Source organism: Stegodyphus dumicola, chromosome 10 (assembly GCF_044657685.1).
Source record: "Stegodyphus dumicola isolate Sdum_Otavi_A_Nest chromosome 10, ASM4465768v1".
Classification (NCBI taxonomy): Eukaryota; Metazoa; Arthropoda; class Arachnida; order Araneae; family Eresidae; genus Stegodyphus; species Stegodyphus dumicola.
Window position 1 is genome coordinate 122,939,084 of NC_140777.1, and position 13,779 is coordinate 122,952,862.

General features: G+C 30.4%; 1 protein-coding gene across 3 annotated transcripts in view; it reads left to right on the top strand.

Annotated features, from left to right (window-relative positions):
* Nucleotides 1–13,779, top strand: part of LOC118201085 (G patch domain-containing protein 1) — a 129,824-nt gene that overhangs the window by 69,102 nt on the left and 46,943 nt on the right. For all 3 annotated transcript variants that reach the window (XM_085825480.1, XM_085825482.1, XM_085825481.1), the window contains exon 10: nt 9,315–9,499. In XM_085825480.1, coding sequence (XP_085681606.1) covers nt 9,315–9,499 — 185 coding nt within the window. The remainder of the gene's footprint in view (nt 1–9,314; nt 9,500–13,779) is intronic.

Consider the following 13,779-nt stretch of genomic DNA (forward strand, 5'->3'; position numbering starts at 1 on the left):
TTGTTTTCTGAAATCTCTCTAAGATGGCCCAGCCTAGGGCAGTATGTTTGCTTCCCCTTAGTGTGATGGATAAGCCATAAAATTGCCTCCCCACTATTGAACGGCAAGAAGTACTTCTTGGCTTTAGTTTCATCTCTCCTCTTTCTTTGTACTTGTAGTTTGTCTTTTAATATGTGACGTCCGAATTTTCCGAAATCTTTTTAGGATTTTAGCTTCCAAGCTTGTAAATTTTCAATTATTCGACATGTTTTATTGGGCAGTATTTTAAGAAAGATCATTATTTATTTTGTTACACAATTATTTTACTATTTACTTATCTATTTTACTTAGTTTTAGTAGGCCAATTTATTTTGGAAAATTAAATTTTAATCCATTCTTTTACCGACTCAGTTTTCATCGCATTATAAGTCCATATATATTTACGATGAGAGTACAATATTTATCAGTAATTTTTGGAAAATTTGGCATACGTATTTATATTTTAGCGTTGAATTTTTTCCACAAGTTGTTCGTTAACAGTCGAGCTCATCTTCGTAAACGCTGGAACTGGCAAGCAATAATTTTCCTAATGTTTTCTGGGATTTTATAGCAATTTCTAGAATTTTGGCGGTTTTCTACAAATATTTTCTTAAGTTTAGCTATTGTACAGTTGTTACTAATGTGGAATTTAAAACCAAAAATGTATTCCTTCGTTGATTTGAGAGATCGCATTTCGAATTTAAACGGAAGTTTAAATGAATTTGATACAATCTTATCACAGATTAGAAAGAATTATTTCTCTGTGTTGGATGAATTTTCTCACTTTTCCGTATTTTATACATTAAATGCATAAAGCAGACACGCACAAAAATCCCTTTTGATTCTAACGGTTTCAGTTAAATGAATTGTAAAATATATATATTTTTTAACTTTCAAAATGTATTTGCTCGTTTATGCATAAATTTAAAATCGTGGGACTTCCACTTACAAATTATATGACTAAATTGCAGTACTTAAGCTAATAACTGAAATTATAGTACTGAAATGACATAGAATATAAGAATAATTATAGTCAATTTAAATAAATTTCTATTCTATTGTAGTCTATTTAAATAAATTTCTATTTTCATTTAAAATTTGTCATTATTAGCATCTCCCGCAGTTTTATGCAATCATAGGATTTTCCGAATTCTGTTAGGTCCTTAGCATAATTTCAAGGCCTAATAGAAAAGTAATAATATGGAAAGACTATGTGTTAAGTACCAATAGCCAAGTATTTGTAATTAAATAATTCAATAAAAATAAATATTGAATACCAGCCGCTTTTTTATTTATTTTTAGTCATATAACAAAAGATAAACAAGAATACTATTACATCCAAGAATTATTTAGTAAATTATTTTGCTAATTTTATATGAATGAGGAAACATGGTAAAAATGTTTAATGATTGAATTCACCATTAAAAATCAAACAAACCCCAAAATTCCTTTTTCCCAAAACTGCGTAAAAAGTTTTGGATTAAATATGATTTGAATGAGTTTTCCAATTCTGTTTTGAGTGATATAAATTAGGATATAAATATTATTAAATTAGGATATAAATTATTATTAGTAATAATTTTTATATTATAGCTTAGCAGAATATCGTTTACCATTAAAAATTATATCTAAAAGAATTAAATTTTGTAAAAGAATAAAAAATATAATTAACTGTTCCATTTTGTCCTTTATGCATCTATTTATATAAAAATGGAATCTGGCTAGGGAATTTACGACTTATATATGAACTAAAAATTGGTATCTTGACAAAACTTGTCAGAATATAAAAAGCGTATATTCTGTGATATTAGTGTATTAATCATACTTCTGTATACGTAAATGCAGTTTATAATTACCAGCATAAGTATCATAATGGATTTTATTAAAACGACCAAAACTGAGTGCATGATCCTAGCATTATCAAACTACGGCTCTTTATCCCATTAAGTATTGCTTGGGTCGTAACCAACACGAGTTTTATTTTTGAAATATTATTCCAAATAAAACAGGAAGCATTAAACGATATGCATTTTAAACAGTTTTACTTTTTTATATGCATAGAAATGTTAAGTAGCTTTAAATTGTACTTCATTTCTGAAACTTCTGCGGTACTATTTTTAGAACAGATCAAGGACTTTAAAGAACAAGTACATTTTAGTATTATGCAACGTTAATGATATTGTTCAAATGTTATTGAACAGCTGTTCGATTTGTAACTGGCACTGGAAGAAGCAAAATTTATCTGATGATCCAGTCTTCATTTAATGAATTAATAGAGAATGATACAGGATGAGCTGCTGGTCAGCATGTTAGTTAAGAAAGTTAAACTACTTTCTTTTTTCCCACCGACAGTGAGGCAGCCAATCCACTGGGGCTGTTAGCATAGGCAAACTACTATTTGCTTGTACAAAAACTGTACTTAAAGCTTACAGCTTATTTTAAATAAATTTCATATACTAATTACAGCTCCCCCGAAAAGCTCTGTTTTCTATCTTATTTGTTTTAGATTTCAGATTAAAGGAAAATAATCAGTTCTTTTTCTCAGAGACGGGATTCCTCCCTGTTTGTTTTTCATGGTTTTCTACATGTGTAACCCAGTTTCCCACTGAAAGGGCTCCACGAAGGCCCATAGCTCTCTTAAATAAATAGTGGAAAAAATACAAATTCATGTAGATTTTATGTAAAGTAACATCGATTGATCGATGTGTATCTTTTGCATTGAAGAGGGGAGAAAAAGAAAACTGCAGTTTTTGACACCATTAGGAGTCATACATTAAAAAAAGAGATTCTTCTGTCTAGTAGAAAAGGTTATGCTATTAGAATATGACAGAGTAGATGTGGGCTATTTGCATAAGGTGAGGAATGCTTTTGTGAAGGATTTTCGTAGGAAAGCTGACTCGTATTCGCATTCCACAGGTGGAAAACCACGAAAACAAATAATGCACTCAACATTTTCGCCTGGGATCGAATACTGATTGAACTACCAGTATTCGGCTGCCACAGATAGGAATTCTAGACTTACAAAGAGCCTTTCGCTTAAGAACTGCTTATCACCTCTTTCCTTCCCGATGTTAGGCTTTTGTCGTTATTAGGGGACGTTGTTTACTGTTGTTTGATTTCAATGAATAAAGGCAAAGCTGACAAAGCCTCTCAACCTGAAAGATAAAATACCTTCAGGCAGGATTTATAGGAAACTGGTTCGCGTTCGTTTCATGCACCAGAGAATTTCATGCATAAGAATTTTGTTTATGTTTCTTTCATTTAGCTCAAAACATACGAGTACTCTCTATTTTAAGAAAAGAATGTTTTTGGGGAGTATTTTATAAGGGTAAATTACTTGTATTAATGTTACACATGGAGGGAAAATCACGAAAAGATCCGTACAGTTAGCTCGTTCATCAGTATTCGGAGCCAGGTTTAATTACTGTGGTTCAATGATCTTAATCACTTGTGTTCTAATGAGCCTCATGAGCTTTGCATTTTTGTTGATCAGGCTAATTTATGTCGAAATAGCACAATTTACCAAAATTTAAAAAACTGCTTTCTGATGAAATATTCCAGTAATTTTGATTTATCAGAAATTTCGAAATGTGTCAGGTTTCTGGAGTATGTGTACATGTGAGCATATAACATTTAAATTTAGTCATTTTAAACATAAATGAGGTAGCATATCTTTTATGGTACATTGAGTAATCTTCAGTACTATGTAATTAGTTCCCTAAATATGAAAGTATGTGAAACTTAAATTAGGAATTATAGCAAATCATTCCATAGAAATATGCTATGCCAGTATTAGACTAGAAAGGATCAATTATGCGTAAATATTGTAGTAGGCATGTTAGGTAACAATTTGTCAGCAGTATAGATATCATTAATTAGATTAAAGGAGATAATAATGTTCCTTTTGTTTTAGCATAGTTCTGCTCCCGTTACTTTTAAGCTAAACATATCACTTGAAATAAATTTCTTTCTAAAATCAGAAGGATATTATTAACAATTCTTCTTTATAAATATAAAGTTTATCCTTTATTATATAAATAATTGAAATGCTTAAATTTGGCATTCTAATAAATATTTTATCTTAACTTTCTGAAAAATTGAATTTATTTTAAAATGTATAAAAATGAATTAAATCCTGAATTTTTTCCAGTCTTATGATAATAAAATTTTAGAATCATCAGTTTGTATATCCATATATATTACAAGAAAGTATCTGATTCTTTTTTGAGGGCTCTTGTGATGTAAGTGATAGTAGATCGGGCTAGCAGTCGGAAGGTCTGCGGATCGTATCCGTGCGAGAGCATAGAGGATTTTTCGTATTTTCTCGTCAGAAAAACAAAATGTATGGAAACATGATAGACGATAATTCGTGAATACATGAATTAGGCCGAGAGTCTCGTGCTTCTTCTCTTTCGCCCTATAAGAGGGAAAAAATAAGGAATTATGCCCTTCTCCCTATCTTGCTACAAGTGGATGTTCTTCCAATTAGAATTTGGAAGACATTGTTGGTAAAAGAATGATTACAGCACTGCTGAATTTTCGCATTTCTTGCTTACTTTTTCTGGTATCGCTTTTCCATTACAGTATGTTGATAGGTGAAACAACCCCGGAAAACGTTTTTTACATAATTTACGTTCAAGTTACATTAAAACACAATTTTCGGAATTAAACTTACTACATATGGGTTCCCTCTTTTTTGATACTTCTAGTAAAATTATATTAGGAGATAATATAATCAATATTTCTTTAGTAAATAATTATTTTCTTACTTTACAAGTATTACAAGTATTAGAAGTATTAGAAAAACTTCTTTTCGAGCTAAGTGAATTTTAGATCATTCAACATATATATATATACACCGCATTTTATAATTTCATTACACAAAAGTTTTATACCTTAGAGAGTATATCTTTTCTATTAGATTTCGTATTGCTTGAATTTTGAGGGAAAAGGAAAGTCAAGATTTTTACGAATAAAAACGATAAAAAAATATACTTTCCTCCGTTCAGTGCTGTATCTCTTTACTTACGTGTGGGTGCGATTATGGTAAAGCCTCAAGGGCTATCTGCCTAAGGGGAGGGATGCCTTCGTGGAGGACTTTCTATGGGAAACTGGCTTGTATACACATTACATATGGGGAAAACCACAAAAACGCCAATGCAGCAACCCCGTTCGCGGGGTTCGAACCTCGGACCGAACTAACAGTGTTCAGTGAACTAACAGTTACCGCTCGGCCGCTGGTGGGCCTCTCTTTAATGATGAATTAACACCAATAGATAGGCTGTTTTCTCCCGAAGGTTCGGCCTTTCTGTAAACGATTAGGGGAAACCGGAAAAGCAATAAAATGATTTTTCACTCATGAATCGGCATCTTCAAGAAGCATGGACTCCCAGTGAGTGAAAGCGACCATCTGGTAAGATGTGTTTTAGCATAAAATGGTTTGCAAATCCAAATAACATTAATTTAGAGACATTTTTATGGATGCAATATGTAATTCTTAGATAAAAGCATAAAAGTAAGTAAAAGGGGGCAATGTAGGGTGTTTTTCGCTACTTTGAATTTTTAGAATAGGGCCCCAAACATATTACTGTCGACCCTGTATTTAGATTTGCTAACTTTACTAAAGCACGCGATATCTATCTTCTAAGATAGGAATATTTCACTTCCGGCAAACTTTCTAAGGAAAACTTACATGCATTTAGGTTTACATATAGAGAAAACCATGAAAATTCCATGCAGCTGATCTATTCCTTTGCTGAAAATAGAAGCCTAGAATAATTGATAGTGTTGTGTTGCTTCAGCGACTAGATTTCTCACTTTGATTTTGGAATTAGAAATATAATTACAAAGATCTCCACTAGAGGAGATCATAATTCATTATTTTTTTCACACATATAAAATCTAGTTAAATATGTTTCCTCGTTTATAAATTACAGAAGTTTTCTTTTTCAATAATTCCTGATATTATAAAGGAAAATTTTCTTTCTTTCTTTCTCTTTTTTTTTTTTTTTTTTTTTTTTTTTTTTGTAGCAGGTTTAAATAGTCGTTGATTGAAACCACACTAATTTTACCTAACAATCGGAAAATAACACAAATGACGTGAACTCTTTCATAATTATATTACTCATTACCATTAAAAAAAACTTAACTTGGGTTGAAGATTACCTCAGAAGAGTTTTTTTAATTTCTTAATTTAGATGCCATACAGTCTGGTAATACATATCTTATATAATACATAATAATAAATCTGGTTATACTACAGCCATATCAGTGGCCGATAAGACATCTAAATATTAGTTGTTCGATTTGGATTCAAACTCAGACAAACGAATGCGATGGCTGTGTGGTATTTTTCCATGTTTAACATGAGTATGAGCTATTCGTTAGAAAGTCCTCTATGAAGGCATCTTTCTACTTAAAAGCAGATAGTCCTCGTGTATTTTGCTGTATTCAAATAATCCTAGCCTTCAAACTACGACACCTATCACTCTAAATCAAGATGAAAGTTTTCTAAACAAGATTTTTTAATCGGGCTGTTGGGGTTCCAGTGCCAATTGCTAAAACCGCTGAATACTGGTAATTCGACATGGGTTCAAATCCGGATGAACGCGCTTGTTCTGTAAAAGTTTTCCAGGGTTTTTCTACGTTCAGTGTGAATGAGATCTAGTTTCCCTTAGAAATTCCCTCCATGATAGTTTCAGTCCTCTTGCGCAGATTCCAAATCCATTAAATTTTCTTTATTAAATACAATTATAATTCTTTCTTTTTAGAGAAGTCACAGGGAAAAAAACTGTAAACATCAAATCGAGTACGATTACGAATATTTTTAAATAGTTAAATTTTGAGCGGGAAAACTTTTTTAATACGTTCATAAGCAACTGATAATTAGGGGAAGAAAAACATTTTAAATTGGCATAAAACTTTGTCGATTTCTACAATAATCTATATAAATGCGTTTTCAAAAACTTCTGCTGAAATATGAAGAGTCTTATTTGTAAAGCATTTATTAGTAAGATCTGTAATTATATACTTAGCTTTTAGTTTTCATAACCTTCCAGTCATCAGAATAAAGTCATTAAGCGTAAGGGGGGGGGACGAAAAAGGAATTTTAAAGAAAAGGTTATTTTTACAAAATGACTCAAAATTTCCTGAGCTAGTATAAGTAATTATGTAACTCAAATAATTAAATATTTGTGAAAATTTTATTGACCTCTCTCAGTCTTACCAATATTTCTGTATAGATATAGAACATAATTATTGATAATGGGTATCATAGATAGTGGAGGATATATAATGAGCATCACAGTATATAATTATGTTTGTCGCAAAAGCGGCCACTTTGATAAATGAACATAGCTGTCGGGAATCGCGCATGAATGTCACATACATGCTTTATAATACCAAGAATGTTATAAAAATGACGGTTATTTGATATCAACATTTACTGAACTTTCCAAAATGTTTAAAAATATGATATTTAAGAGTCAGCAAGTTTGTTTAAAAAATTGTATGCATTTCAATCACGGTGTTTTGTCGCTATAATCAGAAGCTCGTCATTGATATTTAGACTTTTTCTTGATGAGCTACCGAGTTCAAATTTTGTACTCACACCGTTTACGTATGGAAATACGGCAAGGTAAACCGAGTTTTATAAAATTCAATTTAGAGGTCTTAAAATTTAATGTTGAAAAAATTTTTTGCGCATATTTCCATTTAAAGAATAAACTAAAAATCTCACAGATTTTAAGTTTTGAATCACTTTACAGAGCGTAAAATAGCTTTTGAAATAAAATTTGCATAAAATTAATATAATTTCTGATTTTGGGCGAATTTTTAAAACTTTATACTTTTATGAGGTAGGAGGAATTTTGGAAGTAAAAGACAACCAAAAGGAGAAAAATAATTTGTCGTACAGATTAATGGGAATAAGAGGCCCTTTGAAAAATTCCTGTACAGTTTTACAACAAGCATAATAGATTCTTAAATAACGAAATCAAATAATCAAATCGCATTGTCAAAAGTATAAGATTTATAAATTTATCAAGAGAGCTGCACATTTTTAATTATTCGTGATATAAATTTGTAGAATTTTTTAAAAGAGAATTATTTAATCACGTGTTCCCAATAAATTATATAACACATTATTTTTTCATTTTAATTCATTAATAATTTTATGAGTCATAAATAAAAATTTATTTTATAAAAACTTGTTTATTTTGTTCAATACTTGTTCTAAAACGGAAATTCTTAATTCCTTTTATATATACATTCACTTTGTAACTGGTAATAAATTTGTTTCCTTAGAGTCAGTGTAAGGCCTTTATCTCAAAACATCAAGAAGACTTCTCCCCGCGCTAATGACAGCCATTACCCATTGTCATCAGGGGTTCGCGGACCCTTGTCTTCTTAGGCAATGGGGTTTGGAAGACGTACAAAAATACGGGCTAGACGTTTTTGGTGCAATTTTTCGCTATTACAAAAACACGGGAAGATCCGTTTTTGAGGGTACATTTAAACTAACAATAATCCGTAACAAACCGTTAAGAGACCTGCATAAAAAAACGAGAAAATCCGGGTCAAACTGTTAATGGGTTAATGCAGACCTTTATTGTGAACAATTGGATCGAGTGAAACCAATCTTTAATCAAAAAATATCCGGCAAATGCCAACAAAAAAGGCATTATTCTGTAAGACATTATTCTGCACTGTGCAAGACAAACATTGGAAAAAATTGGGGTGGGAGGTACTGCCTCACCTACTATCATCGCCCGATATCGCACCCTTGGATTTCCATTTATTCCGATCCCTACAACATTTACTTAGTGGCAAAAAATTTGAAAATTTGGATGATGTTCAAAATGCCAAAATTTAGATATTTTACTCAAAAACCGATTGATTTTTATCAGTCCGGGTTTGAAAATCTGCACACTAAATGGTAAAAGGTTGTTGATAATGAAAGAGATTATATTATTAATTAAAAATAAAAACATGTTAAAAATTTATTTGTTTGAATTTAATGTAAGAAAGCGATATTACTTTCCGCCCCCCTATTATTTAAACATTCTGTATATATTTTAAACTTTAATTTTTACTTGGATTTTTTTTAATTACTTGAAATTGATATCATGCTAAAATAATCTGGTAGCTTTTAATTCTGTATGTGATATTTATAAATTTTCAATATTGTTTATACAAATATCAAATTAGTTTTAAAGACTATTTTTCCTATCAGTGTATGAAAAGTTGCAGCATTCTAAATTAGTTAAACTATATATATGTTTTCATTTTCTTACCAGAAATTGAAAAGTTAAAACAACCTTCTTCAATGACTGAATGGGAAAAACAGCAGGAACTAGAAGAATTTGCTAGAGCTGCCATGCTTTTTAAACCTTCGTCATCTGCATTATTAAGTTCAAAATTTGAATCAAAATCACATCTTAGCGTAGAGCATGAAGTAATGTCTGCTCTGAAAAAACTTAAGGTATAAAATCAAATTCTTTTAAAAATATTAACTTCCTTACATATTATTTCTTAACATTGATGGATTATATTAAAAATATGTTTTATATTGAATTAGGATAAACATAAGTTTTAAATACTAATGGTTGACTGAACTTTTTTTATCATTCTCGTGTAATATGTGTTATGATGAAAGCAGAAACCGTTATCTATGTTTTATTAGCAAAACAGTCAATTTTAAGTTAATGTCAATCCAATTCACAAATTGACAAAATAATAAATAAATACCTGAGAGGATTTGTGAAGGAAAAAATTGCATATATTTTATTTAATCTGGAACAATTATCACTCTATTTTCTATTTCAGCAGTTTAAATCTTTCACTCAAAGTGAATGTAGATCAGAATTATATTACATTCTGTTAGACTTTCAGTGTCATAAATTATTTGTCTGCTTCTGGAATTTGCTATGTACTTCATGTTAAACGCCACCATGTAATATTCAAAATGTTATTTTGAAATTTTTCAGATTGTATTTAGTTAAATAAATATTAAAAGCTAATGAAAAGTTTTTCTGAGCTAATGGAGACAACTAACGTAGCTGACCCGTCTCCAAAACCAGTTTTCCTCATAGGGCAGCAAGTTGAAAAATCTGAACTGCAGGCATAATGGAGTTAATCGACACATGGAACTGACTCTGTTAGTTCAGATAAACCCCAATTTGTATGGCCCTTAAAGAATAGAAAGTGTACATGGGATAGGGTCTTTTGGGGAAAAATCATTTCTGAAACTGTCACAATACTAGTAAGCTGCTATGGGGAATGCAACAGCTGAGAATAAACCACTCAGGTTTTGGTTTCTGTTGTTTACTCCTTCATGGCCGAGGGAAAATTTCTTTTTAATGTAATTATGTGGGTAGTTTACCATGCTCCACTTGATAGAAAGGAATAAAATATCGAAGTGCAGCATCTTCCAGGCATGCTTTCATAATTAGAATTAATAAAAAAGTATTGAAATATTGCCATGGTTATCTTTGAAGATTATTCTAATGACATTGATTTACTGTTTTAGAGTTGCTTCTTAGAGTTTGATTACAGCTTTACTCACATACCCTATTTCATTGAACACTATGTTATAAAAAATAGAAATGGTCATGTTCTTAATCACCTGATATCTTGCTGCTGTTTTAAAAAGGACTGGATGGATGAAAACTACCAGAAGAGAGGCATTTTGCTGATATTGTAGAAAAAAAATTCCAAGCCTTTTTCTTACATTAACATGTTGTAAAGGAATGTTTTGTTTTGTTTTTCTTTTCTTTTTACATGAACTTCCATACATTTTTCTGTAGGACTTATAGTATGCAACATAATCATAAAACAAGTAATTGTGCATCAATAACTTAAAGATAACAGGGTAAAAATATGAACAGAAGTTTTGAAAAAAAATTATTTATTAGATTTATTTTTATTTATTTTTTATTATTATTTGTATAATTTTTAGTTTTAAAAATATAAACAGGTTTTTCAGAAATAAAATCACAGTTCTGGAAAACAAAAGTACTGAATAACAACAGTTTGACTTTCATTGAAATGAACCCTGCACTTTATGCAATTTTTTAATATTTGGCATAAAGCTGCTTAATTAAATTTTTAAATCTTCTCATTCAAAAATATTCGATGTGTTTACTGTTTTTCAATCCAGTTTTGCATTTTTTTTAGCCCAAAGGGCGTTAGCCCAGAAGGGCTATTAATTTTGTTTTGGCATTTTGCATTGAAAACTTTAACTGTCGGTTAACTTTTCAGATTACTTCCCTGTGTTATATTTAAAGAAATTAAATAAGGAAGAATCTGCATAAATGTATGTATGTTTTTCGTAGTGTGATAAAACAACGGTATCTAGAGCCATCAAATTTTGAATAGCGTAATCCTCCTATCAATAACTTTAGTAACACTTCAACAAATTTTTTACTAGCTATTTCAACAAATGAGCAATGGCAAAACTGTAGGTGGGGAAAAACATTTTTATCTCCAGCACGAGACTGTGTATCAGAAATTCTAAAGATATGCTCATTTTAAAATTATTTTGCAATATTGCTGTTGAATTGAATTTTATGGTTTAAGTGCAAAGAACATTTAATAAATAACGGTAATACACAAAAAGTTTTAAAAACTTCCCTTTAGACGTAATGTAAAATCTGAAGGGATTTCAGAATTTATTATTTTATTACATGTGTAATTATTCTTCTTCTTATTATTATTTGAGTGTGTGTTGCATTTCTATTTTTCTATATCGCACTTTTGCCTAAAATTTTTTTATATTTAAAAAAAAAGCACTATTGCTTTTTAGAATATGTTAAATAGCTTTAGTGCATTTTTTGCCTTATATTTATTTGATATGATTCAGCTGTTTATCAATAACAATAAATTATGAGTTTTATTTTTTTTAATCAGTTTTACCTTGAGTATGGTGGTTAATTGCATATTCAGTTATCAAACTCCACTCAACTACTTGATCAACATTCACCCCTTTTAAAATTTCATGTAATCAACCCACAGGGGGTCAATAATGTTTCATCGACTTGCAGAGAGTCAATAATGTCCTCGTAGAGTCCCAGTTAGAAAGTTTCCTTATGTACTAATACATTTTTGCTGAAGCTTGTGAAGATTCTGAAAGCATTATTATTCGCCATCTTTTGTAACAATCTGTTATACTTCCTTTGATGCTGCTTTTATCTCATTTTACACAAATCAGCATCCCTACAGATTCTATTCCATGAGCAGAAAAAGTAAAAATTGTATTCTACTAATTTGGGTAAACTGGTGGGCTATAGAAGCATCTTAATATAAATTTGGTGAGAAAAAATGTGACTATTATGAGTTATGGGAAAGCATGTTGTTATTCAAAATGTATCATTGTCCAATTTACTTTAACCTCAAAATTATTTGATCTAGGTAAACTCCCACAAATATCATAAAATTCTTAAATAATGCATCTTATACATTGTTCTGCCCCCAGTAATAAACTGTGAATGGATAGTATCATGGAAATCAGAAAATATCTCTAACATGATTTTCTTGCTTCTTTAGATTTTTAAAAAAAAAATTTTTGGTCAAGCTGAAGATGGTATTTCATGGCTTTAAAGTATCCATACTTTGGTTAAATGCAGAGCTTAAATTGCATCGAAGCCTATTGTTTTGATGCAATTTAAGCTCTTACCGGTACTTTGCAATTTGAGGTAAATTGTAATTCTAGCTGAAGCGCACCAAAGCCCTAAATAAAATTTGCAGCAGTACTTCTTTTATGTAAGCAAAACACAGTTTCAAAAGACAAATTTTATTTTAAAAATAAATATACCTTTAAAATCGATTTATAACTTTCAAATTCATGTCTGTCTTTAGAGGTTAAGACTTTGTAGAGGTTAAGACTTTTAAGGAAAGAAAAGCTCCCATGTGTCAAAGGCTCATTCTCCAGATAGTGCAATAAATTTATAAAATGGGGTAAAATGTTTTGTTCCCAAAAGTATTAACGATATTTACCCTGGTCTTCCATGTCCATTACTAGTGACCTCTCACTGCAGTGCTCCTGTAGACTTGAATTATATAACCAAATACAGCAGAGAAAAATTGTCACTTATCAGAATTGCATTTGTTCGCATGTTGTCATCGGATCAGATTCAGGTTAATTTTTTTTTTGCCTAGTCGCATTTGCTTGACAGCTAGAATTATATTGGCAGGGCTTCACAGTCAGGAAGCGTTGGACTCTTCTCTCTTTGTTTTCGAAGCTACAATTCTCCATTGAAGTTTCTTTTCATACTCACATATTTTTCCTAGCACTCTCTCTATTTTCATTAATGACATTTTAACTGTTTTACTTTTTTCCACTGGCATGCTGGAAAAAGAAGTCTTTTCTCCGCACCCATGGAAATCATACATTATACTGTATATTTTAAAGTCTAAATTCAGCAGGAGGCCGCCTGAGCTATTTCTTAGTTTTTTGTGTGAAATTATAAGTCCATTCGGAGCCCCAAATAAGATTAGGTCTAATAATTTATTTCTTTTATTTAATTATTTGTAAATTATTTAATAATTTATTAAATTTCTATTTATATATATTTTTTAATTCTAATTTAAATTTAATTAATTTAATTATTACTTATTTATTTTTCCTCCTTCTTCCTGATGGCCTTCTAGAGGGCTCAGGCACTTCTGATTTTAGAAATTAAGCTCTGGTTAAATGTCGCACTAAAGCATAGATTTGATTTCCGTTATGATCATATTATCTATTATTAGTTTTTATCAATTAAC